Source organism: Myotis davidii, unplaced genomic scaffold, assembly GCF_000327345.1.
Source record: "Myotis davidii unplaced genomic scaffold, ASM32734v1 scaffold223, whole genome shotgun sequence".
NCBI classification, from domain to species: Eukaryota; Metazoa; Chordata; class Mammalia; order Chiroptera; family Vespertilionidae; genus Myotis; species Myotis davidii.
Window position 1 is genome coordinate 710803 of NW_006294609.1, and position 25645 is coordinate 736447.

At 46.4% G+C, this 25645-nt stretch overlaps 1 protein-coding gene across 1 annotated transcript in view; it reads left to right on the forward strand.

The window, feature by feature from the left end:
- Window positions 1-25645, forward strand: part of LOC102766449 (protein HIRA) — a 48667-nt gene that overhangs the window by 7810 nt on the left and 15212 nt on the right. Inside the window, 12 exon segments of the mRNA XM_015567297.1 lie at window positions 3367-3462; window positions 4694-4854; window positions 6709-6876; window positions 8577-8690; window positions 10441-10511; window positions 11188-11293; window positions 13598-13813; window positions 15148-15233; window positions 20817-21014; window positions 23100-23261; window positions 23690-23894; window positions 24291-24395. Coding sequence (XP_015422783.1) covers window positions 3367-3462; window positions 4694-4854; window positions 6709-6876; window positions 8577-8690; window positions 10441-10511; window positions 11188-11293; window positions 13598-13813; window positions 15148-15233; window positions 20817-21014; window positions 23100-23261; window positions 23690-23894; window positions 24291-24395 — 1688 coding nt within the window.

Below are 25645 nucleotides of genomic sequence, written 5' to 3' on the forward strand. Positions count from 1 at the left end.
CTTTGGAATTTCTGCAGCACAATGAAGCAAATGAGAAGGAGATAAACATACTGGAAATAAGACAAAAATGAAATGATATGAGCATGGTATTGTATATCAAGAAAACCCAAAGGAAGAAAGCTCTTAGAACTCATAAAGCCTTGAAAAACAGGTGGGGCTAATAAAAATGAGTTATTGAATTGGCCTCATATAAGAAAACTTGTAATTATTTATCTTTCACTAGTAATAGCCTATTAGAATATATATATATAAATAAAAGCCTAAGTGACCTGCCGACTGTTTGGCCGTCCAACCGGTAGCTATGATGCACACTGACCAGCAGGGGGCAGATGCTCAGTGCAGGAGCGGAAACCACAGGCATGGAAACATGGAACAGACTGATGAATCTCAGAGGAGACGGAGGAAAGCGGAGGGCAGGAAGAGATTAACCAAAGATCTTATATGCATACTAGAGGCCCGGTGCACAGATTCATGCACCAGTGGGGTCCCTTGGCCTGACCTGCAGGGTTCAGGCTGAAACCAGCTCTCCTAATCCCCCAAGGGGCCCGGATTGTAGACCTCAGCAGTGACTCGAAAAGGCATCTGAAAGAATAATTAAAGTTGTGGAAGCTACGCTGTCACAGAGTGAGTTTCTGGTTAAAACTAACAACACTGAAGTAGGCTACAGTGTACCTAATAGAAAGAATTATTCCCCATTGGGATAGAGTAACCATTAGCAGTTCCTGGGTGAGGGGAAAGTAATTTAGAGCTCACTAAATACAGCATACACCAAAATAAACTTCAAATATTAAAAAGAAACATTCTAAATAAAACAGAAGAAAAACAATTGAATATCAAACCTCTAGCAGAAGGAATGTTTTTCAAGGTTAACAGGCAATAAAGGATGTCTCAAAGAAGAATAACATGCCGAAACCGGTTTGGCTCAGTGGATAGAGCGTCGGCCTGCGGACTGAAAGGTCTCAGGTTCGATTCCGGTCAAGGGCATGTACCTTGGTTGCAGGCACATCCCCAGTGGGGGGTGTGCAGGAGGCAGCTGATCGATGTTTCTCTCTCGTCGATGTTTCTAACTCTCTATCTCTCTCCCTTTCTCTCTGTAAAAAATAAAATATATATTTTTAAAAAAAGAAGAATAACAGTTTGCTATGTGAATCTTCTATAATATAGGAAGGCAAACTGATGGAATTTGCAGCTAATGCCTATAGTATCAGTAGTCCATGTAGCCCGGCTGGTGTAGCTCAGTGATTGAGTGTCGACCTATGAATCAGGAGGTCATGGTTCGATTCCCGGTCAGGGCACATGCCTGAGTTGCAGGCTCAATCCCCGGTAGGGGCCATGCAGGAGACAGCCAATCAATGATTCTCATTGATGTTTCTATCTCCCTCTCCCTCTCTGAAATCCCTAAAAATACATTTTTTAGAAATAGTCCATGGAAATTGCAAAGAAAATCACGTCTCCTTTCTGGATTCCCAGCTAACCACTTCTCTGCTCTAGGACTCAGGCACCGTGGTCAAATGCTGGGGTTCACTTGTCTGCCCTCCTGGACTCAGCTCCTAGAGGAGGTTCTCGGTCCTTGTATTTGTTAGACCACTGCACAGGAGAGCTCGTCACAAACAGGAGCAGTGTCGTCTAAGGACAGGACAACTCTAGACAAACATGTGAAAAACCTTCAATTTCACTAGTCAAAGTAAAATTTAAAATATAACAAGTTAACCCCTGTCCGGTTTGGCTCAGTGGATAGAGCGTCAGCCTGCGGACTGAAGGGTCCCAGGTTCGATTCCGGTCAAGGGCATGTGCCTTGGTTGCGGGCACATCCCCAGTGGATGGTGTGCAGGAGGCAACTGACAGATATTTCTAACTCTCTATCCCTCTCCCTTCCTCTCTGTAAAATAATTCAATAAAATATATTTTAAAAATATATATATATATTTAAATATATATGTATATAGTTAAAAGGGAAAAGATCATAATCCTCAAGTTATTAGGGGAGTCTTGAAATGGGTTTCTGCTTATAGAACTGTGAAGTCATAGAGGTCTTTGAAAAGCAGTCTGCAGAGTTAAGAGACTCCAGGCTTAGGAAAATGTTCAGTTTTCTTCCCAGATTCCCACTTTGGGGTAATGGGCTCAAGCGATCCACGATGTGGAGAGTGACATACCCATATGCTCATTAATATGAAAAACTGGAACCCAGTCAAAGTTCATTGTTAAATTAGGTCTGTTTATGGTAGCAAATGCTCTCAACGACATAGAATGCAAAACAAATCAAAATAAGCCCTGAAGATCACATACACTGTTAGAATGTTCCAGCAGCATACCAGTGCATGCAGTGTGAAATGGGAATGCTAGTACAATGTGGAAAATTCATCCAGCTGTCACTGAAGATTTTTTAACTAGAAAAAAAATACAATAGAAATTTTGAATATTTTGCTTACACCTCTTTTTAAAAATCCTATGAGGAAAGGACTCGAAAGCTAATAACTTGCTGCTGTGTTTCTCTTCATCTCACCAGCTATTCTGTACGCCTAGCGCTGTATCAGACAATGAGAGTAGATCAATCAGTAAGACCGTGCCCGTCACACCTGCATGTGAGATGGGCATCGTCACCATCACGTTGACTTTTATAGATGTTTTGGAGTGTGCCTGATGCCTTCCTACAGCAATTTCTCACATTTAATCCTCACAGCAACCCTCTAAGGATAGTTGCTTGCTTATTCATGTATGTATGCATGTATTTCACATAGGTGCTATTTTAAATCCTCATTCTCCAGATGTGAAAACTGAGTCACAAAGAAATGAGCATGATTGTGTTTGGGGGCTCCATAGGGAAGGGGTATTCCTGTCAGGATCTTGGAGATGAGTGCTAATTAATGAGGAAAAGGGTCTGAAGGTGGCTTTTCTCTCATTCAGTCAGCAGCTATTAAGCTCTGACTGTGTGTCAGGCACTCTGCTAAGTGGAGAACTTGCAATGCCCAAAGGGCTGTGTGAGATAGGCCCAGTTAGAACGGGGGAAGCAAGCTTAGCAGGGCTGAGGAGCGAGCCCCAGGTCACAGGCCCGATATTTATCAGAGCCGTGGTTTTAATACGTGGGTGCAGTGCCACAAGACACCACGCTTTCAGCCGTGCCCCTAGTTGCCTCATGTATGAAAGGGGTAGCGAGGAATCGGTTAGATCCTTCAAAATTTATGACCAATTGAAAATCATTAGTGGGAAAGTTTTTCAAAATGGTTACACAAAGAGTCTACTTATGATGGTCCTAGGTCAAGTCTCCTCAAACATGACACCAGCTGGCAAATGGGTGGTACTGCTTTGACCCCCTTGCCGAGCCTGCACTCCAGGTAAGAGACTCAACGCCAGCCCTCTGTCTTCCAGATGTGATGGACGTAGCATGGTCTCCTCATGACGCCTGGCTGGCTTCGTGCAGCGTGGATAACACTGTCGTCATCTGGAATGCAGTGAAGTTCCCAGGTCTGGGCTCCTCTGGCTGGGTGGTGGCAGGAATGGGTCGCTCATTATCTGTGCTGTCTGTTGGTGTCTGGAGCAGGATGGCTCTCTTTTGGCTGGTGGCAGCATGTGTCTCACAGTGGGCAGGGATTCGTGTGTCTTGTCAGATATTCAGTTATTTTTCTTCATCAGTTATATTTGTTTAAAGGTTTAAAAGAGTTTTATGTTAAAGAAAAATAGTAACTGAGTGCTAATATGGATGTGCCACAAATCATGAGGGTGGTACATTGACAGCTGGCGTTGGGGACCGTGCTCAGCTTGCCCTGACACTCCCAGCCATGCTGTGCCTTCATGTGCACCCCAGCATCTCCTCCACACATACGTCTTCAAGGGTAACAGTTCCACCACTGGGCTCTGGCCTCAGCTCAGTTGCCACCTCCCCCGTGACACCCTTGAGCAGATGCAGGCTAGCAAATCCAGTTTTGCAAAAGATTAATTTTTCATATTAATGTGTTTGAAGTCATGACAGATGGCATAACCTGCAGTTTATACCTAGTAAGATATTGCTTATGTCCCTGCTTCTCATCTGGATATGGTTTCCTCATGGGCTGAAAAGCATCGTCCAGGGACTTAATCCAAGTCATTTTCTCCCTATAAACCACCGGTATGTGTGGTGACACTCAACCGGGCCACCAAGTGGCAGATTTAGAGCTGGGGTAACATTTAGGGGAGGATTTCTAGGAGGTACTGTCTCACACACTGTCCTCAGTGATGACTTACAGGGGACTCAGTGCCATGCCCAGTCCCCTGTGCTGCCAGGGAGGTTCACATCAGAAATGCCAATGTGATGACCCAGGTGAGAATGGGCTTCTGCCTAGAAAGGCAAACCACAGGCAATACCGCCAACTACAGACAAGATAAAGAGGCAGAATATGGCTCTGGCCCAAGCCGAGGCCCCTGATTGCCTGCCCCTCCAGGGACATATGCAGCCCAACCCACAAGTGTTGGTTGTGAGTGAGGGGCGATCATGATTCCCGCCTCCTTGGTGCAGTCTTCAGGTGAGTTTTGCCTTCATGGAAATTAGATTAGGGGCTCTTCTGCTTGTGCACAGGAGCGGGGCTGGCCAAGCTGCACTCCTGAAGTTCCTTCTCTTGGTTGGCCATTCCATAGCCCATGGATTGTAGTTCATGTTTCTAGATAGAGACATCGTTGTCCTCTAGGTAACACCTTTCCAATCTCTTATTTTTCTTCACAGAAATTCTAGCTACTCTGAGAGGTCATTCTGGCTTGGTAAAAGGGTTGACTTGGGACCCTGTTGGTAAATATATTGCCTCTCAAGCTGATGACCGCAGCCTGAAGGTGTGGAGGACGCTGGACTGGCAGTTGGAGACCAGCATCACCAAACCTTTTGATGAGGTAATGAGACAGCCTAGAGAGCTCAGCCCAGCACCCTTCCTGGCCTCCGTGCACAGAGGAGCTGGCTGGGGTGGGGGCTTTGTGGGTGAATCAGAATCCGGTGGCCTGAGCAGACTGGTCAAGGTTCTCTGAGAGGGTGGACACTTTGGCCCTAAGAGTCAGATGATGAAAATATTTCATTTCTCAGATGTTATCAAATGTCCACCTTTGGAGTGAAAAGAATTTAAAAGTTTTAAAGCTAAGGAGATACCCCACCACCTTGTGCCATACAGCTTTCTGCCACAGACATGGATGGTACTATTTCTCACCATGTGACATTTATATTGCACTGCCCATGGGATGTATGGGAGGACAAGGGGATGGAGGTGGTTCTCGTATTTTTCCTGACTACTGTGGCTTTGCTCACTGACTTCCACTACAGGCCAGCTGACTTACAGAGCTCATGGAGTGGAATTAAAAGGTGCTGGGCAGGAAAAAGGGTGTCAGTGGCCAGATAGATTTGGCCCATACAGAGTTGATGGTTAAAAGAGTTGTCCATCCAAGTGGACTCTCAGAGGGAGGGTAGGGGAGGGTGGGTGGGTGGGATGTAATCAAGCAAAGACCTTAAAAGCATATATGCATAACCCATGGGCACAGACAATAGGGTGCTGAAGGCCTGGGGTGGGGGGTTAGAGGCAGTCATTGGGGGAAAGGGAGGCATATGTAATATTTTCAACAATAAAGAATTACTAAATTTACCCTAGCCGTTTGGCTCAGTGGATGGAGCATTGGCCTGCGGACTGAAAGGTCTCAAGTTCGATTCTAGCCAAGGGCATGTACCTTGGTAGTGGGGACTTCCCCAGTGGGAGGTGTGCAGGAGGCAGCTGATCGATGTTCCTCTCTCATCAATGTTTCTAACTCTCTATCCCTCTCCCTTCCTCTCTGTGAAAAATCAATAAAATATATATTAAAAAAAAAGAATTAATAAATTTTTTTTAAAAGAGAGTTGTCCGTCCTACAGATCCCCTTAGGGCCTACCCCACTGTGCTGTGCTCAGCTCCTGTGGGAGTGGAGTATGCCATGGCTCCAACTCTCTCATCTGACAGTCGTTTTAGTTGTGTCATCTGGAGAGGCTGGAGTTACAGCTGTCTGTGTAGCCAGAAGCTTGGGTACAGGCTCCGCCATCAAACATTTATAAATCAGAGTTCAAATTTATTATTATTATTACTAGAGGCCCGATGCACGAAGATTTGTGCAAGAATGGGCCTTCCTTCCCCTGGCTGCTGGCACCGCCTTCGCTCTGACTGGAGCGCCTTTCCGCCTTCCCATGCTGCCCAAAGGCCCGGAGCGGCTGGGGCAGTGTGGAACGCCTACATTGTCCTGCCCCACCCCCAGCCACTGGGTGCCTGAGTATGCAAATTAACCTGCCATCTTTGTTGGATTGATTTGCATACTCAGTCCTGATTGGCTGGTGTGTGTCACGAAGGTACAGTCAATTTGCATCTTTTATTAGTGTGGATTAGTTTTTGGTTTAATATGTTTTATTTATGAACTGAATTTGGTATCTTAGAATTTTTTTTTGAAACTATGGTTCCCATTCTGGCTTCCTTGCTTCTTCGTAGTCCAGTCTAGGTCAACAGGAGAAAGTAAGACCATTGTTCCACATCTTACTTAAAAAGAGAACACCACCACCTGGTCACCTTTTTGGGTGGGGTCTGCCGGATGGGGTCATGCAGCCAGGCGGGCAGGTGGGCGCGCATCGCCGGCAGCCTGGGCCTCACTTGTCCTGTAATCAATTCTCAAGTTTATTCTTGAGTCCAGTTTTGGTCACAAGGTTGGCCTTGATTTCCTTTTAAGCACAGATGTTTCTTTCAGTGTGGAGGGACAACCCATGTGTTGCGGCTCAGCTGGTCACCTGATGGACATTACCTGGTGTCTGCCCATGCTATGAACAACTCCGGCCCCACCGCCCAGATCATCGAGCGGGAGGGCTGGAAGACCAACATGGACTTTGTCGGACACCGGAAAGCTGTGACTGTTGTGGTGAGTGTGCTCAGAGTGGTCCTCTCAGAGCCTGCGCAGTGCCGTGCTCACCAAGGCTGGGTCACCAAGGCTGAGATTCAGCACATGTCATGTTCTTGTTTCACTTTAAATACCTATGTTTCAGTGTTTAAAAATTCAATTTAAAAAATAGAATACGTACTCATGTTTATTGGCAAACTTTGCATGATGAATATCACCAAAATCAGCCTTTGATTAGTAACACTAGCTCTACAATAGCCTCTTTACACATTCGGGTCTGCTGGTGGGTGCTCCCGCATGGTCCTGACAAGTGCCCCACCCACCAGGCTCTGGAGGACACAGGTGCAGTTTGTGCATCCATCGAGCCCGTGCGTTTATCCCGGGGCTCCACCAGTGGCCACTGTAGCTTCACGGCTGTGCTTTGGATCACTGGAGTCCTTGTCTGATTCTGAAGCTGTCTGCCCAGTTTTGATGTGGGGGGGGGAGGGGGAGTGCCAGAAGATGTGAGCTACTGTTATTCTCTCAGGCTTCAGAGAATAACGCTCTTTTTATGCTTTTGGATGACTTTCGTTGAAGAGTGTCTTGAGAGTGCCCAAGGCAAACACTGTGAGGACCAGAATTTCCTCAACACTGGGTACCACAGCTAAATCAATAGATTGATGGGCGAAGGCTGATAGATGTGAAGCATCATCCACGCCCCTGATCTCAGTTTTTTTATTTATGAAAAAAGGGGTTCCTTCTTCCCATTGTTTAAAGTGATAATATATACCTATAGTGTGACTTAAATTTATACAAATAAAATATCACTTCTTTAATACTTTTGTATTGGAGTCCATGTAAGATCTTGTTTGAAACTAGGACCATGTTGCTAAAATGTTTGAAAGTCACTGCTTCGTAGTTAGCATAGTGCTTCCACATGACTCTCTCAAGTGAACCTCATGGAGCAACTGTGTGAGATGGTTGTGAAAACTCAAGCCCAGAATACATGCCTCTGGGTTCCATGTTCTCCAGTCTCTGTGTACCCCTGGCCATTCTTGCCTGCCCTCTGGAATTAGAACCCTCCTGGACCACCTGGCATACCCTTCCCTTTCAGTTTTCCTGGCTTAGTAGATTTCAACTCTGAGTCTAGAGCTCCCAATCCTTTTCAATTCAGGAAAGCAGCAAGGACCCCAGTGTGTGCTTCTAACCTTTCCAAAAAATGATGCCCTGGTTACACTTAGCCTGACGTAGCCATCATCCCTGTTTGTGAGGTCAAAGCAGGGCTGATCAGTCTTTGTAAGACAGTATTGACTGAGCAAGAAATAAAGTGAAAGGAAACGAACCCTGAACAGCCTCCCCTCAGGACCTTGTTCCTAAAGCTCAGGTCCTGGAGTTGGTCCTGCCCAGGCCGGGAGGGATTCAGTAGCTCCCTTGCCATGGCCCTGACTGTAGGCCCAGCCTGGAGAGTTGGTAGAGCCTGTTTCAAATCCTCCTCTCATTGCTTACTCATTGGGTGACTCAGCACATGTGTTTTGGCCTCTCTGAATCTCACTTCAACCTCAGCAAAATGCCTCCTGGGTAGTTGTAAAGATCAAATAACATATGCTGAGTGCCTGGGCCTGGAAGATGTCTGTGTGGACTGCCCATCGGTGGACTGCAATTGTGGTATATTTGTAATACTTGGCATGGGGTACATGCTTGATGCTTGATCAATTATTTTAGCATTTGTTATTTGGCTTTAGAAATTCAACCCAAAAATCTTCAAAAAGAAGCAGAAGAATGGGAGTTCTGCGAAGCCCAGCTGCCCGTACTGCTGCTGTGCTGTTGGCAGCAAGGACCGTTCTCTCTCTGTCTGGGTGAGCCCCCCATCATGAGCTTTTGCTGCTCCTGAAAGGTGACAGGAGACAGGGCTGGTGAAGGTGTGGCAGCCTGCAAGAAGAGGGCCCCTACTTCCACCCTGTACCTGGGTCAGGCCCACTTATTACCCCTAAAGGAAGCACTGAAGACGGGCTCAGCCCAGCCAGAGCAGCTCTGGTGTCCAGACTCAGGGAACACTTTAGTTGGCATGTTATGTTTGCTTCATTTAAAAACCCTGTATCGACATGTAATCTAGATGAAGTATACAACTCAGAGCATTGTCATAACATGTTTACACATGTAACCACCACCCCAGAACCCTCTGCCAGAGCAACCATTCTAATGACATCTGTCACATTGATAGGTTTTGCCTGTTTTTAAGCTTTATTTGAATGGAGTTTGGCAGTGTTTACTTTTTCTTGTGTTGCATTCGCTCGACACAGTGTTGTCGTGTATGCTGTTACATTAAACGGTAGTTTGTTCCTTAATAACGTCCCCAGAAGCAGAGGTTTGGAGTTGTCCTCTGATGCATTTATTGTGGTCATTTGTCACAGAAATTGATTGCTGTGTACACTGTGATTTTTTCAGGCCCAGTACTCATGTTACATCCATTCCAGAACCTGACCCTAGTGCCATAGGCAGTTCCAGGCATGTTCTTCCTGGCCTGGGGCTCCATTCATGGTGCTTTGACCAAAACATCACTGCTCGTGTGCTCATGTTTCTTATAAAATTGAGGTCAGTTGCTCACACAGGTCCAGATTTCTGAGGGGTCTGTAGACACATTTTTGGGATGAGGGGCAGGGCTCTTTTTTCTGGAAGTATAATTAGGGTAGGGGCAAGATTTTTCTTGCGGATTCCAAGTAGCTCAGATGCCAGCCCTCTCCTCAGGATTAGGAGGGTCGAAGCTACTCCTTTTCCATAAAAACAGTCCCAGCCTCCTGGAAGCTTCCACAGTACTTGGTGGGAGCCCTGCAGAAAGGTGTTCCCACCCAGCCTACCGCTCTATGGTCCCAGGACCTGTCAACAGGTGGGTCTCAGTGTAACTGTGGGAGCATGCAGACAGTGCAGGGCCCAACATTAGAATCACTAGATAATGAATGTGCACGTGTGAATGTTCTGCAGTCATCTAAAACAGTTTACAGGATATTTCATGACATGCTCAGTAGGTATTAAATGAAAAGGCAGGCACAACCATGTGCCTTATTTTGTGAACCAGAAGAAAATAACTCATCCAACAGTAATAGTGGTTAACTTTGGGTCTGGATTAGGGCAACATAAACTGTTTTTGTGTGTTTCTGAACTATCCGCACACAGTGTAGAATGAGCCTGTGTGACATACGTAGCCGTTTACACCAAGCCTTGTACAAATGTGTACCATAGTTCCTTGGGCCCCGAGAAGATATGCTGCGTTTTCTCTGGAACTATTTTCCTGCCTCATTCCCAGCATGCCTTCCCCTGCTTGGCAGGCCTTCTCTGCTCAGGTCCTGGCCCTTCTAGAGTCCCCTACTCCGTCATTGGTTGTCTGTGTATGAAGTCATCTCCCCGCACCAAAAAACAATGAGCCCTTCAGATAGCAAGCATTCTAGTTTGCATATTTCGGCAAACTTTGGTTTCTATAGTTTGGGATCTTGATCGTTGCTGTTTGAAATTCTGACCAAGTCTTCTAGGACTGATAATGTTAACTGAGCTGAGTGAACAAAATATGGTTTTCATTCCTTTTATTAACCTTTGCTGCTGCTTTCTTTCCAGCTCACGTGTCTTAAACGACCTTTGGTTGTCATCCATGAGCTGTTTGACAAATCCATCATGGATATTTCCTGGTAAGGTGGATTCCTGTAATGATGTACATTAGGCTAGGAAAGGAGAAGCCACACATTGGAACACGAGACCCCCGGATGTGATTAGTGTCAGGTAGCCAGGGACCCACCCCAGTTTTGACACTGGAGCAGACCCCAGGGTGCTGTTTATACACGATTCAAGAAAGGGCAGCGTGGTCCTGCTTGTGGGAGAGTGTGTACTGCTGTGCTCCTAGCTCTGTTGGGATTTGCCCTGGAAAATGCCTTCTCCAACAAATTGGTATTTAGGAAAAGAGAATGCTGTGATCTTGGTTCCACTTCACTCTGTCCTTGCATGAACCAGATTAGCATAGGTATGGAGGCACAGTCTGCCTCTCAGTGACCTCATTTAGATTTATACTCCCCCACATGGTGGTTTTTTTTAATGGTTTCAAAAATAAGATAAAGAAAAATAAAATTCTTACAGAGTACATGATGAAAGATACTTTGTACATGTGCTTAGAACTAAAGGGTGCCAGAACCTTCTGGGACTCTATTGTCTGCCCTATCCGCATCCTCATCCCCACAAGGCCACAAAAGGGAATCCGAGATTCTCAGTGTCTACCTAGAGCTCTGCCCTATTGTCCTCTCGGCCAACCACTGAGGCATGCGTGAGCACCACAGGGCTTGCTCCCAGGCTGCTGATGGTCATCTCTTTCAGGACTCTGAACGGGCTGGGCATCCTGGTGTGTTCCATGGATGGTTCTGTGGCATTCCTAGACTTCTCCCAGGATGAGCTTGGAGACCCCCTGAGCGAGGAGGAGAAGGTAGGAGAATAACATACTGTGGGTTAGTGACCTATGTGCTGTGCATGCTCTGAGGCCACAGACATGGCCATGATAGCTCGGAGAGGCCCCTTCAGTTGGACCCTCGTCTTGTGACATACACAGATACATTGTTTCTTTTCTTTCTTTTTTAATAATTCTTTATTGTTGAATACGTACTTTGTTTCTTAACGTATTATTGGGTGTTCGTCTTTTATAGGTTGTAATCCTTGTCTTCTTTAGAAGATAGATTAATTTAAAAATGAATCTCGGTTCATGTCAGCAATCAGTTCTGGGATGAAGAATAAAACAATTTTGGGCATCTCTTCCTGAACTGATAATTAGCCACACACACTGGGAGGTTTCACCCTGGGAAAAAAGCCAGAGAGAGAGAGAGCTCCCAAGAGTCCCACTCACCTCACTTTTCCCCATTGTCTTTTTTTTTTTTTTATTGATTTTTTACAGAGAGGAAGGAAGAGAGATAGAGAGTTAGAAACATCGATGAGAGAGAAACATTGATCAGCTGCCTCCTGCACATCTTCCACTGGGGATGTGCCCGCAACCAAGGCACATGCCCCTGATCGGAATCGAACCCGGGACCCTTCAGTCCGCAGGCCGACGCTCTATCCACTGAGCCAAACCGGCTTCGGCCCCCATTGTCTTTTACTGACAAGGTTGCCATGGAGCAGCAACTAAATAGTAATATTGACCATTTTTCAGCACTTACTGCGTACCAGCCTCTGGACCATATGTTTGCATACATTTTATTTAAAATATATAACGCTTTAAGGCAGAACTTACTCGTTTCATCAATGAGGTAATTAAGCCACAGAAAATAGTATGGCTCTTTGCCAAGACCATACAGGACCTTTTGGTACAAGAACAGAAGCCTGACCCAGGCCCACTGATTTGGGCCAGGCCTCCTCCCTGTGCTCTGCCCAGGACAGTGTGGCCATGGGCCCTTCCTCAAGGGCTTCGGGAACGGCTCTGCTTTCACTACCCTAGACTTAGAACCAGTGTTTCTACAAATGGTCTTTGTCTGAAAGGAGCCCTGTGAAAGCTCAGAGTAGGTGAGCAGCTCTCCCCGCAGTGATTCAATTACTATAGAAGCTTCATCTTAAGCTACTGTGGGGACCCCCACCCCCACTGTGAGGTAAATCTTTTGGGGGTAAGAGTCTGAGTTGTTGACAGCACCTAGAATAGGGCCTGGCCCCCTGGAAGTGTCTTGTCAATGAGAGGGTGAGTGTCTTGGCCTCAGGTCTTCTTTGCACCTTTCACAGTCCTCAGGTAACCTGGGATCCACTGTGCACTCCCCTCCCCCTTGGAGCGTCGCAGTGGGAGCCTATGTAATAACCTGTCTAGCTACCATTTCCCGGATGACAGGCAGGGACCGCATGTATGAAGAACACTGGGGAAACATTGGTCAAACTCTGAATTCTGCCTCGAGATTCCAGGGGAGGGATTTAGGAGAAAGGGGACAGGAGCCAGGGTGGTAAGGGAGGGGGGTTCCTGGCCACATGCAGGCACAGCAGGCCCTGCAGGAGTGAGTCCCAAGATGCCACTTCCCCACCCAGCATCTGCTGTGAGGCAGATGTCCTACTGACCTCCACATTGGTCATTGCGTATCCTTATGTGAATCTGTTCTTTATCGCAGCAGTCACTCCAGTGTTCTGGGGACATTATCCCTGCCCTTGTGGGGTCCCATCTGACTTTTTTGGCATGTGACCAATGAGACTTGGGAAGATGGAGAGAGGGGCCCTCTCAGAAGGATCGAGACAGCAGGGACAGAGGATTTCCCTAGATCCGCTGTGCGAGGCCTCCCCTTGTTCTTAGAAACACTATTAGCAGCCCCATGGCAACCTCCAACCACATGGGCTGATGGCTGTAGATAAGAGCAATGAAAGCAGACTCTGTTTTCAGTATCTGATTCCCAAAGAGTGTTTGGGGTCCTTGGGGTGATTTAGGAGCCTTAAGTTAGCAATTTGAGTGTCTTAACTTCAGTTCAACAAACATTTGCCATTTGTTCTGCATCAGACATGTAGTAGGTTTTTTCTAGTGGGTTACTCATTCACTTTTGTCCCCAGGTATAGATACATGGGAGACTAAACATCTAGGAAAGATACAAGGCTGCTCCAGAGTCATCTAATTGGCAACAGGCAGAATAGGATGGGAGGCGATGGAGAACTGGCATCTGGCGCTCTGGGACCCCCGCCCAGGGCCCTTTCTGCTCCCAGAGCCAGGAGAGCTAGCACCAGTTCACTTGGCTGCTCACAGCTGGTTTGTTGTACTTTTCTTTACTTTCTCTAGAGCCACATTCACCAATAAACCTATGGGAAAAGCTTGGCTATCATGACCGAGGCCCAGCTGTCTACAGCTGTCATCGAGAACCCGGAGATGCTCAAGTACCAGCGGAGGCAGCAACAGCAGCAGCTGGACCAGAAGAGTGCCGTGGCCAGAGAGACGGGCTCAGCTGCCTCAGTCGCCGGTGTCGTCAATGGGGAGAGTCTGGAAGACATCAGGAAGGTGAGGGCTTGGCTCGATGGCACTGAGAACACAGCAAGCACATGCCCAGGGACAGGACAAGGGGAACAGGCAGTCTGGACAGGGTACAGACATGAGTGGTGGGGAGGTGGGTGTACGCTTGGTCTGGTGTAGGACCCAGGAATGAGCCAGTTTGGGCCCACTCAGCCCGTTACCCTCAATTGCATGAGGCAGTAGCGGTGCTTAATCCACCTTTATCAAAGGCCTTTTTGCCCCAAAGAGCTCTAGAAGGGGTCATTTCTTATAGGAATTTGGCCTTTCTAGGGAATTCTGTATATACTATATGTACTGCTATTCCTTGAATAGCATCATTTTGTCTCTACAACCTTGATGAGAAAATTAAAAATTGAGTCTTGTGTGGAGTTTGCACGTTCTCCCGTGTCCTCCCACATCCCAAAGATGTGCATGATAGGGTTACTGTCCACGGTATACCCGAGCTGCCGAGATGGGCTCCAGCCGCCCGTGACTGAACGGTGGGTTGGAAAATAATCACCTACTTGTTTTTATGAATCTTCCTTCAGTGTACGTATGACTCACGTGTATTTCAGCGTTGAATATTGAAAGTATTTTGGGTCTTTACTTAGAAGTTTGATGGTGTTTTTGTGACCAGAAATATGTCCCAGGAACTTAATTCTTGTTTATATCAATTAGCCTCTGGTAAAATTGGTTCCCTTATATGTTGTTCCACGTTAAGTCATAGTTTCCAAGCACCTGTCGATGACATTAAGTGAGGATTTACTGTGCTGAGAACATTAGTTTCAGTCTCTGCCCTTAAGAAACATCTGTGGGCTCCTCTTTCTTCTCCCTGAGGTGTGGAAGGTAGAGATGGGGCAGGAAGGTTAGAATTTCTTACGGTGCTTTAACCATCTTTAGGAGTTTGTGAAGGGTGCTGAACCTCCACAGGTGATGCAGACAGTGTGTGATCCTTGGTTATGCGCTTTAGTGGAAGAAAGTTTGCAAACCACAGCTTAGAGACAAAAGTGTGGCTCATGGGTGCAGGTCTCATCTGTTAGTTCTCTTGTTGACCTCCCAGTGGCCACTTACTTTCCCCTGGCACCGGGCCAGGCCTGCGTACTGGTGATGAAGAGGAAGGGGCTCAGCTGGTTCAGCTGGGAGCTTTCTGTCCTTTCTTGCTGGAAGTGGAGCATGTACCCTGATAAAAACATTTGTTCTTTGATTGAGTGGTTTAGTTTAGTTGGAACAGAAGACTACAGAAAGGCAATTTAGAATACATTTCCTTAGAAACCGTATTTTTTGGTAATTGGAGATGGTTCACAGAAATGTTTCCAATCATTTATGTCATTCCACTTTGCCAGAATCTTTTGAAGAAACAAGTTGAGACGCGGACAGCAGACGGTCGGAGGAGAATCACACCTCTCTGCATAGCACAGCTGGACACCGGGTACTCGCTCACTCACCGGGCTCTGTGGCCTTGTCTGGGAGCCCTTCCTCTCGCCTTTCGCCACTTAGCACTTTCGTAATTAGGATCTTCACAGGCTCTTGGGCAGATCTGACCCATAGAATCTGGAAGTGAGTGAGTTGGGCCCAACTTCCCAACAACCTCAAAGTCCAGTGCTCCTCACAGAGCCTTATGCAAACTTCTGCTGAAGGTGGGCTGGGAAGGGCCTGTGACAGGCCAGCAGCCAAGGGCCCCTTCACAGGGTCAGCGTGTCTACGCAGCCAGCTCTGCTTCATCTTGCCAGGGCATGACAAAACTTGAGGTAGGGAAGTTGGACTGGTTTTTTTTTCCGTTCCTTTTTTCCCTGGCATAGCCTTCTTTTTAAAATTTTATTGTGAACGTAATACATATATTTATTATTGAAAATAGTAAAGGCCCAAAGAAGGACATAAACCTTACCCTTAATGCAGTCTCTCAGATATAATCAATGTTAATATTTTGGTATCTGTATCTCCAGTCTTTTCCCGACTTGTTCCTATATCGTGACCTTGCATCCATTTTAATAAATAGTCCTCTGAAGCGTTGCCCTGCTGATTGTCCAGGCTCCCAGCCTGTGAATGCACCATGATTTACTTAACCAGCCCCTTCACTATGGGCTTGTAGTTTTTTATTGTAAATGAGCAACAGCTCACCTGTGACTGTTACTTCAGGCTACTTCCCAGAAGTGGAACTGTTGGGTGGAGAATGGACGCTGAGGCACATTTCCCTGAGGAGGCAGAGAGCGGGGAAAGTGGACTCAGTCACCATTTGCTGTGTCTTAGCATCTATTGTCAGGCTTGCTTTTATATGGGCCATTCTCCCCAAAATGATGGATGTTGATTCAAAGAATGATAAAGCCCAGTATGAAAGAAATAGATCCCCCCGCACCCCTCATAAAGGTGATTCACTCTGGGTTATACTCATGCAGTCAGCCTACTGGGGCAACCACACACTATAGTCCTCTGCACCTTGCAACTGCTCATCCATGAGCTTGATCCAAATCTTCTTACAAGTCTAAAGAGACCTTTAGTCATACGATGTGCTGATTGACCTCTGAGGCCCTGGAGGACAGAGACTTGACCCAATGAAGCCTGTACCAGTTTCCTGGCTCCTCCCAGAGAGTGGTTTTCCTTTGATCAAGCCTTTTCCCCATGCCACCAGCTGCCTACCTTTTATTAGGACCAAGTCAGACCAAGTATATGACACTGCAAGACTTGTGGGAGTGAGGGTCGTGGAAGTGGTGGAGGTGGTGGTAGTGGCATTTTAGTTTTGTAGATCCCTCCAGGCCTCACCTTGTGACGGGGCAGAGGGAGTAGATGGCTTCCTGCCTGGCCTTGAGCCAGCTTTCTGCTAGAAGACTCATTTTCTGGCACCAGAATCTGATTTTCTTGGTCTCCAAGGCTTCTTTGCCCTCCTGATACCCCTATTAAAACAAGTAGTAACAGAACAGCTAATTATCAGCTTAGCTAATCAAGAAAGAAAAAAAGCACAAATGTGTAAAGTAGAAATAAGTGGGAAATAATTACAAATAAAGAATAAATTAAAAGGATGAAAACTTTGCTGAACTCTATGCAAATAAATTTGAAAATGGATGACTTTTGAGGAAAATAAAATTAGCAAACTGAAGAAAATCTGTACAGATGAATTATTATAGAAGAAATAGAGGACACTATCAAAGAGTTAATCTGCCAAAAGCCACCAGACTAAGAAGGGAAATTCTAACACTTTGAAGGAACAGATCATTCTAATACTATTAAAAACATTCTAGTGCATAGAAAAGGAAGGAAAGCTTACAAAATCTTTATCTTTGAAGTGAACACAATATTTACATCAAAACCTACAGATAGAACATAATAAATTACTGATCAATCTTATTTCTGAATGTCAATGCAGAATCCTAAATAAATAGTAACAAACAGAACCTTAAAATGTGTTAAAATGTTAATGCCCTATGACCAAGTGAAGTTTATTTTGGGAAAGCAAAGTAGTTCAAATTTTGGAAAACTTAATTTACTTCTACATTTTAATATATCCCAAAAATGATATCATTTCTAGAGATGCTTAAAAGGCATTTTTATTTAATTCAACATCATTCTTATTTAAAACTCATTTAAACAGAAATAGATGGATGCTTGATAAACTGTCTTATTCAAATTAAATTAAAGAACTAAAATGTCTACTCTTGTGACTATAATTTAACATCATTTTAGAGATCCTTGCTCAGTCAAGAGAAACAATAAATTGGATAGGAAATGGTAAATGTATTATTATCTAAAGATGATTTGATCTCTATAAGAGAATCAACTGGAAAAACTGCCATAGACAATAAAAGAAGAAAATAAGGTGACTATACACAACCTACATGATGAGATCAAGTACCACCAACTACTTTTAGAAGATAAGAAGAAATCACTTTCACAAATGCAATACCTCAATGTAAGAAGAAATGTAGATATTTATGAGAAAAAAAATTAAACCCTACTGAGAGTCCTAAAAGGAAATTCAAAGAAATTACACAAAATGCATACTATGTATTAGCTAGGATAACAACATCATAAAGATGACAGATTTCTCTCAGTCTGTAAATATAAAATGAGTCAATACAAATAACCACAGGAGCTTTCTGAATAAGACAATCTGATTCTGAATTTAAGTGGGAAAAGAAATAGGAATAGCCGAAATATTTCTGAAAAAATCAGGGAAGACTAGCCCTACCAGAAATTAAAGCAGTGAAGTACTAAAGTACTGACCCATGAAAACAAAGAACATTGGGCCCTGCCCAGTATTCCCAGTGGTTAGAGCATCAGCCTGAGGAACAAAGTATCTCAAGTTTGATTCCTGGTCAAAGGCGTGTACCTGGGTTGGAGGTTCAAGCCCTGGCCCAAGTCGGGGTGCATGCATGTGGGAGGCAACCAATCAATGTCTGTCTGTCTCTCTCTCTCTCTCTCTCTCTCTCTACCTCCCCCCTCCCCCCTTCTACTCCTCCCTTCCTCCCACTCTCAAAATCAATGGAGCCTGGCCAGTGTGGTTCAGTGGTTGAACATTGACTTATGAACCAGGAGGCCATGGTTCAATTCCTGGTCAGGACACATGCCCGGGTTGTGGACTCAACCCCTAGTGTGGGGCATGCAGGAGGCAGCCAATCAATGATTCTCTCTCATCATTGATGTTTCTATCTCTCCTTCCTTCCTCTCTAAAATCAGTTTTTTTTAAATCAATGGAAAAAATATCCTCAGATGAGGATTAACAAAAAACAAAACAAAAAAATAAAACAGCCCTGGCCAGTTTCACTCAGTGGTTAGAGTCTTGATTCACACATCGAAGGGTTGCAAGTTCAATTCTGGTCAAGGGCATGTACCCGGCTTGTGGGTTCGCTCCCTGTCCCCGGTCTAGGCACATGTGAGAGGCAACTAGTCGATCTTGATCTCTCTCTCTCTCTCTCTCTCTCTCCCAAGTCGGGACGCATGAATGTCGGCGACACCCAATCAATGTCTGTCTCTCTCTCTCTCTCTCTCTCTCTCTCTCTCTCTTCCCCCTCCCCTTTCCACTCTCTCTGAAAAGCAATGGAAAAATATCCTCAAGTGAGGGGAGGTGGAAAATAGAACATTGGTATGCAATAGAAAACCCACAAATCGGCTCAGATATTTATGAAAATTTTGTAAAGATAATACTTTGCATCCATGGTGAATCAGTATCTTCAATAAATGGGAGTCAGGACTATTTGATACGCTAAAACAGAATTGGAGCCCTGCCTCACTTAAGATTCTGAACAGCTGCCGAAACCGGTTTGGCTCAGTGGATAGAGCATCGGCCTGCGGACTGAAGGGTCCCAGGTTCGATTCCGGTCAAGGGCATGTATCTGGATTGCGCGCACATCTCCAGTGGGAGATGTGCAGGAGGCAGCTGATCGATGTTTCTCTCTCATTGATGTTTCTAACTCTCTATCTCTCTCCCTTTCTCTCTGTAAAAAAATCAATAAAATATATTTAAAAAAAAAAAAAAAGATTCTGAACAGCTGAGAGATTTTCAGAGAACATCTGAACAGCTAAGAGATTTTTTTTAATGTTTAATTTTTTTGTTTAAAATTTTAGAAGAGTCCATAGAAGAATATTTTCATAATCTCTGAGGTAAAAAAGTATTTTCTATAAATTACAAAATTTATACCACACAAAAATAACATTTTGGGGGGAAAGAAAATTACACAATAAAGAATCAAAACACTATATTCTGGGGGGAAATATTTTCTGGTCATATAAGGAATATTTTATACGTTTATAGCCTTAAAATCAATAATAAAGACCAATAACCAAGTGGAACAGTAGATGAATATGAACAAACATTTCACACAAAAAGAAATCAGGTGTTTCTATATGAAAAAATTTCAATCTTATAATTGCATCAAAATAATTGCAAATTAAAACTATAGTAAGATACTATTTTTCATCTATCTGCTATCAAGAAATTTGATAAGCCCTAGCCAGTTTGGCTCAATGGATAGAGTGTCAACCTGTGGACTGAAGGGTCCCAGGTTCAATTCCAGTCAAGGGCACATGCCTGGGTTGTGGGCTCGATCCCAGTAGGGGGTGTGCAGGAGGCAGCCGATCAATGATTCTCTCTCATCATCATTGATGTTTCTATCTCTCTCTCCCTGTCCCTTCCTCTTTGAAATCAATAAAAATATATTTTAAGAAAATAAGTTTGATAAAATTGTCAGTGAGGGTGTGGGATTATAGACACTTATAGGCAGATTGTAATTTAAACCCCTAAGAAGGGCACTTTAGAGCTATTTGCCAAAAATCAGTAATGAACATTTCATTGGCTGCTGCAATTCCACCTCTAGGAATTTATCTCATGTAAAAAGTGAAACAGCAGGTGTGATGACCGTTATACCAGTGGACATCTTTGAGCAGCTACTGTGTGTTCTAAGTGTTTGCTACACTAACAACTTCAGTCCTGACAGCAACCCCATGGGGAAGGTCCTGTCACTTTCTGTTTTGCAGATAGGAACCTGAAGCACAGAGTGGTTGAAGCACCCAAGGTCCCAGAGCTGGTGCATGGCAGAGGAGTGAAACCTGGCTGGTTTGGCCCAGGGCCCTCAGTCTTAACACTGCAGTATCTTGCCTCCTGTTGCCGCAGTGTCTATCACTGAACAGGCTGGGAGACAGCCCAGCCCAGTTGTTCCTCAGTAAAGACTGGTTAGGTAAATTATGGTACATGCATATAGCCCATAAGAAAAGGGAGGTCCACTTTGTATGCTGTCTTTCATTAGTTCTCAGACACATGTTTTTACATTTTAACACCTCTAAGATCAGGATGCATCTGACAATTATATTTGGTAACAGTTTTTTCTTAGTGGTACATAAAGTATCAGTTCAACTTAGAGTCAGTTACACAGAGTGTATGGAATGATTTAAGTTTTGTAATTTTGCAAATTTTCTTCTTTGAAAATAAATTACCTTTGGATCCAGAAAAAAAGTTACTTAGAATTGTATAAAGTATTATGTGGTATCTGACTTCTGAGGCTGGCTTTGTTTTTTCTGACCACAGGGACTTCTCCACGGCGTTCTTTAACAGCATCCCACTCTCAGGCTCCCTGGCAGGCAGCATGCTCTCCTCTCACAGTAGTCCACAGCTGCTGCCACTGGACGCCAGTACCCCCAACTCCTTCGGCACCTCAAAGCCTTCCACGGAACCTGCGGCAGCAGCCGGCACCAGGCCTGCGGGCAGTTCTGTCAATAAGGACAGGTGAGTGGGCACCAAGGCTTCCTCCTGTCCCTGGGGAAAGTTTGGGTTTGGACACAGTTCCAGGGACACTTCGTGGCCCCTTCAATAAAAAGAAAGAAAAAAGATGCTGGATTTCAGATGAGGGCCTGCTCGGAAGGGAGGCCTTCATTCAGCTGAGTCTGATGCACAGGGCTGTGAGGACTCCACATCCTGGGGGAAGAGCAATCCCAGGATGGGGCTCCTAAGGGTGGGAACCAGCCAGGGGCACGTCACCTGCCAGAGGATCAACTCACCTTCTGGCAGGTCTGCACTGGAGGTGGCTTAGCCTCCACTGCATTATTGGTGGCACCACCATACCAGTCATCTCAGGCAGAGCGCTAGTGTGCTGGGGCAGAGTCATCTTTCACTCTCAGAATTACGTTTGCTCCAGGAGCCTTTGTCTTCACCAGCCATTACCTGGAAACCAAATCAGAAGTCAGTAAGAACCAGAGGAGCATGAATAAGAGCCAGGAGCCATTCACTCCGTGAACATTTGCCCAGTACCTGCCCTGGGTTACACACTGCGAGTGCCCAGGCATCCACACGGGGTTGATTGGTGGGTCCTTGTCCCTAGAGAGTGTGTCAGCTGGTGGAGAAAGGGGCAAACACAGAGGCATAGGGGTGGCTCCTCGGGTCTCCTGTGTGAAAATAGCTACCCATCCAAAGCAGGGGAGGGCTTGTTGGGCAGGTCTCAGGAAGGGTTATTGGAGGATGCCCTACCCAGGACCCGTATAGGCCACCCAAGGGAAGGGTTAGGGGACAGCAGCGAGAGCAGAACCCCAAGTCCCTGAGGAGTGTCAGTAAAGGGGGGGAAAGCTGGGCTTCGCTGCTGAATCACATACCCTGGGCTTCTCCTTAGAATGGAGACACAGAAGGCTCTGGTCTTGCACCTTAGATAGATCACTCCAGGAGGCACTGGTGCCCAAACATAGCTGCCACCCTGCACACGAAACTATTACTGTCAGAGTGATTCTCCATCGGTGGGGACAGGGTCTTGTGTTATTACAGCCTCCTCCTTCCTGGGCTCTGATGTCATGGTCATGGAGGCATCACCAAGTGTCAAGTCCCGTGGCTGAGGGAAGTGTGAGGGTAGATGGGAAGAGGAGATGGAACAGCTTGACCAGTTAGAAAGCCCCAGATTTGCAAAATGTCTCAATAGTTGGTCCTAGAGTTCCCTGGAGAGGAAGAGAGGCTATCTAGGATACCTGCCAGGCATCTGGTGTCGGGTCCAGTCCGGTGGGTTTGGTCATTGGGAGGCCCAGTGGTTTGGAGACCCAGTGTGAGGGATGCAGAGGACCACAGGGTGGCTGGCAGGCTCATGCTCGGGCTCTCCTTTCTCGAAGGAGAAGGCAAGGGCTGTGGGATGGATACTGGGAGGAGAGTGTGAAGAATGTGAAATTGTTACATTGAGGGGCCACCGGGGCAGGAGGTTGAAGGCCAGGAATAGACAGCGGCTTCAGGACCCCAGATGGGGCTTTTCTCCTCAGACCCATTGTCAAAGTGGGAAAAGCTGGTGGTTGGAGTGGTGTGGGTGGCTGTATTCAAGTTGTGGAGATGGGGCCGTAAGGTGAGGAGAAAAGGGTTGCAAGAACCACTTTCTAGGCCTTGTGCTAACCCCCGAAGCTCTCAGAACAATGCAGTGGGGCAAATGTGAGTGCATTCTCCGATAGCCAAACTTGGAGAATTTTTTTATAAATGTTTACTTTTTTCATATTTACCATTTTTATTTATTGATTTGGTTTAGAGAGATCGAAACATTGATTTGTTGTTCCACTTTTTTATGCATTCATTGGTTGCTTGTCGTATGTGCCCTGACCAGGGATCAAACCCACAACCTTGGTGCATTGGGACATGCTCTAGCTACCTGGCCATGGCAAACTTCCAGAATTTTAACATGTGAAAATATTTTTAAAATAAGAGTAATACATTGTACCTCGAAATTTTTGTGTTTTTAGAAGTTTTATATTTCTGCCCCTTTCACTTGGCTCCAGGTAATATAAATCCCAGACTCCCAAATCCCTGACAAATTGTGCTTGACATGCTCTCCCATCTTCTTCTCCACCCCAGTGTGAACGCTACCTCGGCTCCTGCTGCATCATCCCCCTCTGTGTTAACAACCCCATCCAAGATTGAACCCATGAAAGCGTTTGACTCCCGGTTCACAGAGCGGTCCAAAGCCACGCCTGGTGCTCCTGTCCTGACAAGTGTGACACCGACGGCCGTAGAAAGGTAGGTGGTGACTGTGTGGGGCTCAGAGAGACCAGGTGAGTGCAGCCTCAGGCCAGCAGTGCAGCGTCCTCTCTCCTACCAAGCAGCTTGCCCTCCCTGGGGGAGCAGGCTTCAGTCTCTCTGTACTCGGGAGCCCCTGTTTCAAGGAGAAAGGAGTGGCTGCTTCAAGTGGGAAGGTTGCTGGAAGGAGCATGGGGTGGACAGAGCAGCTCTGCACAAGGACATGAGGGCAACAGCATGGCAGCTGGGCAGTGTGGGAGGTGTGCTGAGAATGACTGTGTGTGAATGGAGCCCAGTTTGTGTGAATGTTCGAACCGAAACCAGAAGTCCTCACCTACTTTTTTAATGTTGCAGTTTTGGGGGATTTTATTGATAATTATAAGTTAATAATCATATGGAAAAAGCCATGGGTATCTGTGTTTGTGCAGGTTGAAAGAGCAGAACCTTGTGAAAGAGTTGAGGCCCCGGGACCTCCTGGAGAGCAGCAGTGACAGCGATGAGAAGGTTCCAGTGGCCAAGTCCTCCTCCCTCTCCAAGCGAAAACTGGAGCTTGAGGTGGAAACAGTGGAGAAAAAGAAGAAAGGGCGACCTCGGAAGGACTCACGGCTCATGCCCATGTCTCTGTCTGTCCAGGTGAGGCCAGCAGGTCTGTGCTAGCGTCCCCAGCCCACTTGTTGGGTTCAGTGCTGGAGCTTGCATGTTCCCAAGTGGGAGAAGGGAGGCCCTACACAGCACAGTGTGCCTCATCAGTGTGGGAACAGCTGGTTAGACAAGCACTCCCCTGGATTAGCATGGAGGCACACTCCCCCTCAGACCTGCTCTTGACCTACCCAGAGTCCTTGAGCAGCTCCTTGGTGTCGCCTACCTCATCTGTCAAGTGGGATCACTGGAGCAGTCAGCTGTACTGTCCTCCCAGAGTGGGTGTAAATACCTGGGGAACTGGCCCAGGCTTATCTCTGGGTGACTCGCCTGTACCTGACACTGCCCGACGGTGCTGGGAGGGGCTCAGGGACATTTCTGCTCTTGCAGTCCCCAGCTGCTCTGACCGCAGAAAAGGACACTGTGTGTTTGTCTGTACCAGCGCCTACACTGAAGCTGCCCATGCCGGGCCCCCAGAGAGCATTCACCCTCCAGGTGAGCCAGCCGCCTGCCTCTCCCTCACAAGCGTGTTCTCTCTCTCTCTCTCTCTCTCTCCCCAGCCCCACTCCTTCCCCAACCCCCAGTGTAAACCCTGAATTGTCAGAAACAGGGCTGTTGCCCAGTGGTTCTCCATCATATTCTGAGGGAAATTGTAGTTGATCATGGCAACCACCAGTCTTATCAGCAAGATTACTAGTCTGTTCTCCAGGAGCCCCTTCAGCCCCTGCCCCCACCACCACCACACTTCTTTCTCTGTGGCTTTGCCCTCAAAGTCCCTGCCGCCATCTTCTGAATGGCCAGCTCCTTCCAGAATTGTCTCAGGAGTCCCTTCCGGAAGCCTCCTTCATTCCACACTTGGTCCCAAGCAGCCTCAGACTCAGTGCCCATCGGACTGTGTGGCATTGGTCTCCCTCCCAACCAGCCCACTGGCCCTGTTCATTTTCCTGGGCCCAGCACAGAGTTTGCATCAGGGCTCTTTTAACCATGTGCTTGTTCAAAACAGTTTTTTAAATATTATTGTAGAGTAAATAATCCTTTATAGGGGCCCTGTAGTCACTAGTCTAGCACCCATGCCAGACCTTGGCACACCCAGTCACTTCATGCCCTCTGTTCCTCAGGTGCATATCAATAGGAAACCCTTTCAGACTCCATATGCAGGTCATTTCTCACAGGCTGCACACGGCCCCAACCCAGGCTGGTCCTCATGGGGTGTCGGCCCTTTCCTGCCACAGGTCCTTCTGAGCCTGAGAATAGGGACCCACATGCTTTGTTCTTGTTGCTGATGTGAGCAGAGGCAAGGAGCACAACCCCCTCTCCCAAACTCCTCCAGCTTCCCCTGGGGGTTTCACCACTGAGTGCTGCTTGGAGCCCTTCTTGGTTTCTATATGGCCCTCTGCCCCGGGTAACCTGCTTATGTGGCTACACAAGTGCAAACTGTTCAGCCATCCTGCCTGGTTTTTCATACGGATTGTCAGTCATCTCCCCACACACAAAAGACAAAGTTGAGCCCATTGTGGAGCCAGGCACTGAACTAAGTGCTTCCATGTGCTTCTAGGGACCCTCCCGTGAGGTTGGTCTCAGATGAGCAGACAGAGGCTCACTACGAAAGGAACTAGGGAGGACTTCGGGTTTTCTAGACTTTTCCTCGGTTATTACCAAGCACTGTGATCTCTGAAGACTTTGAACTAGGAGCCACGTCTCCCCACCAGCTGTGTCCAGCTGGTTGTGGGACTCACTTGCAGTGT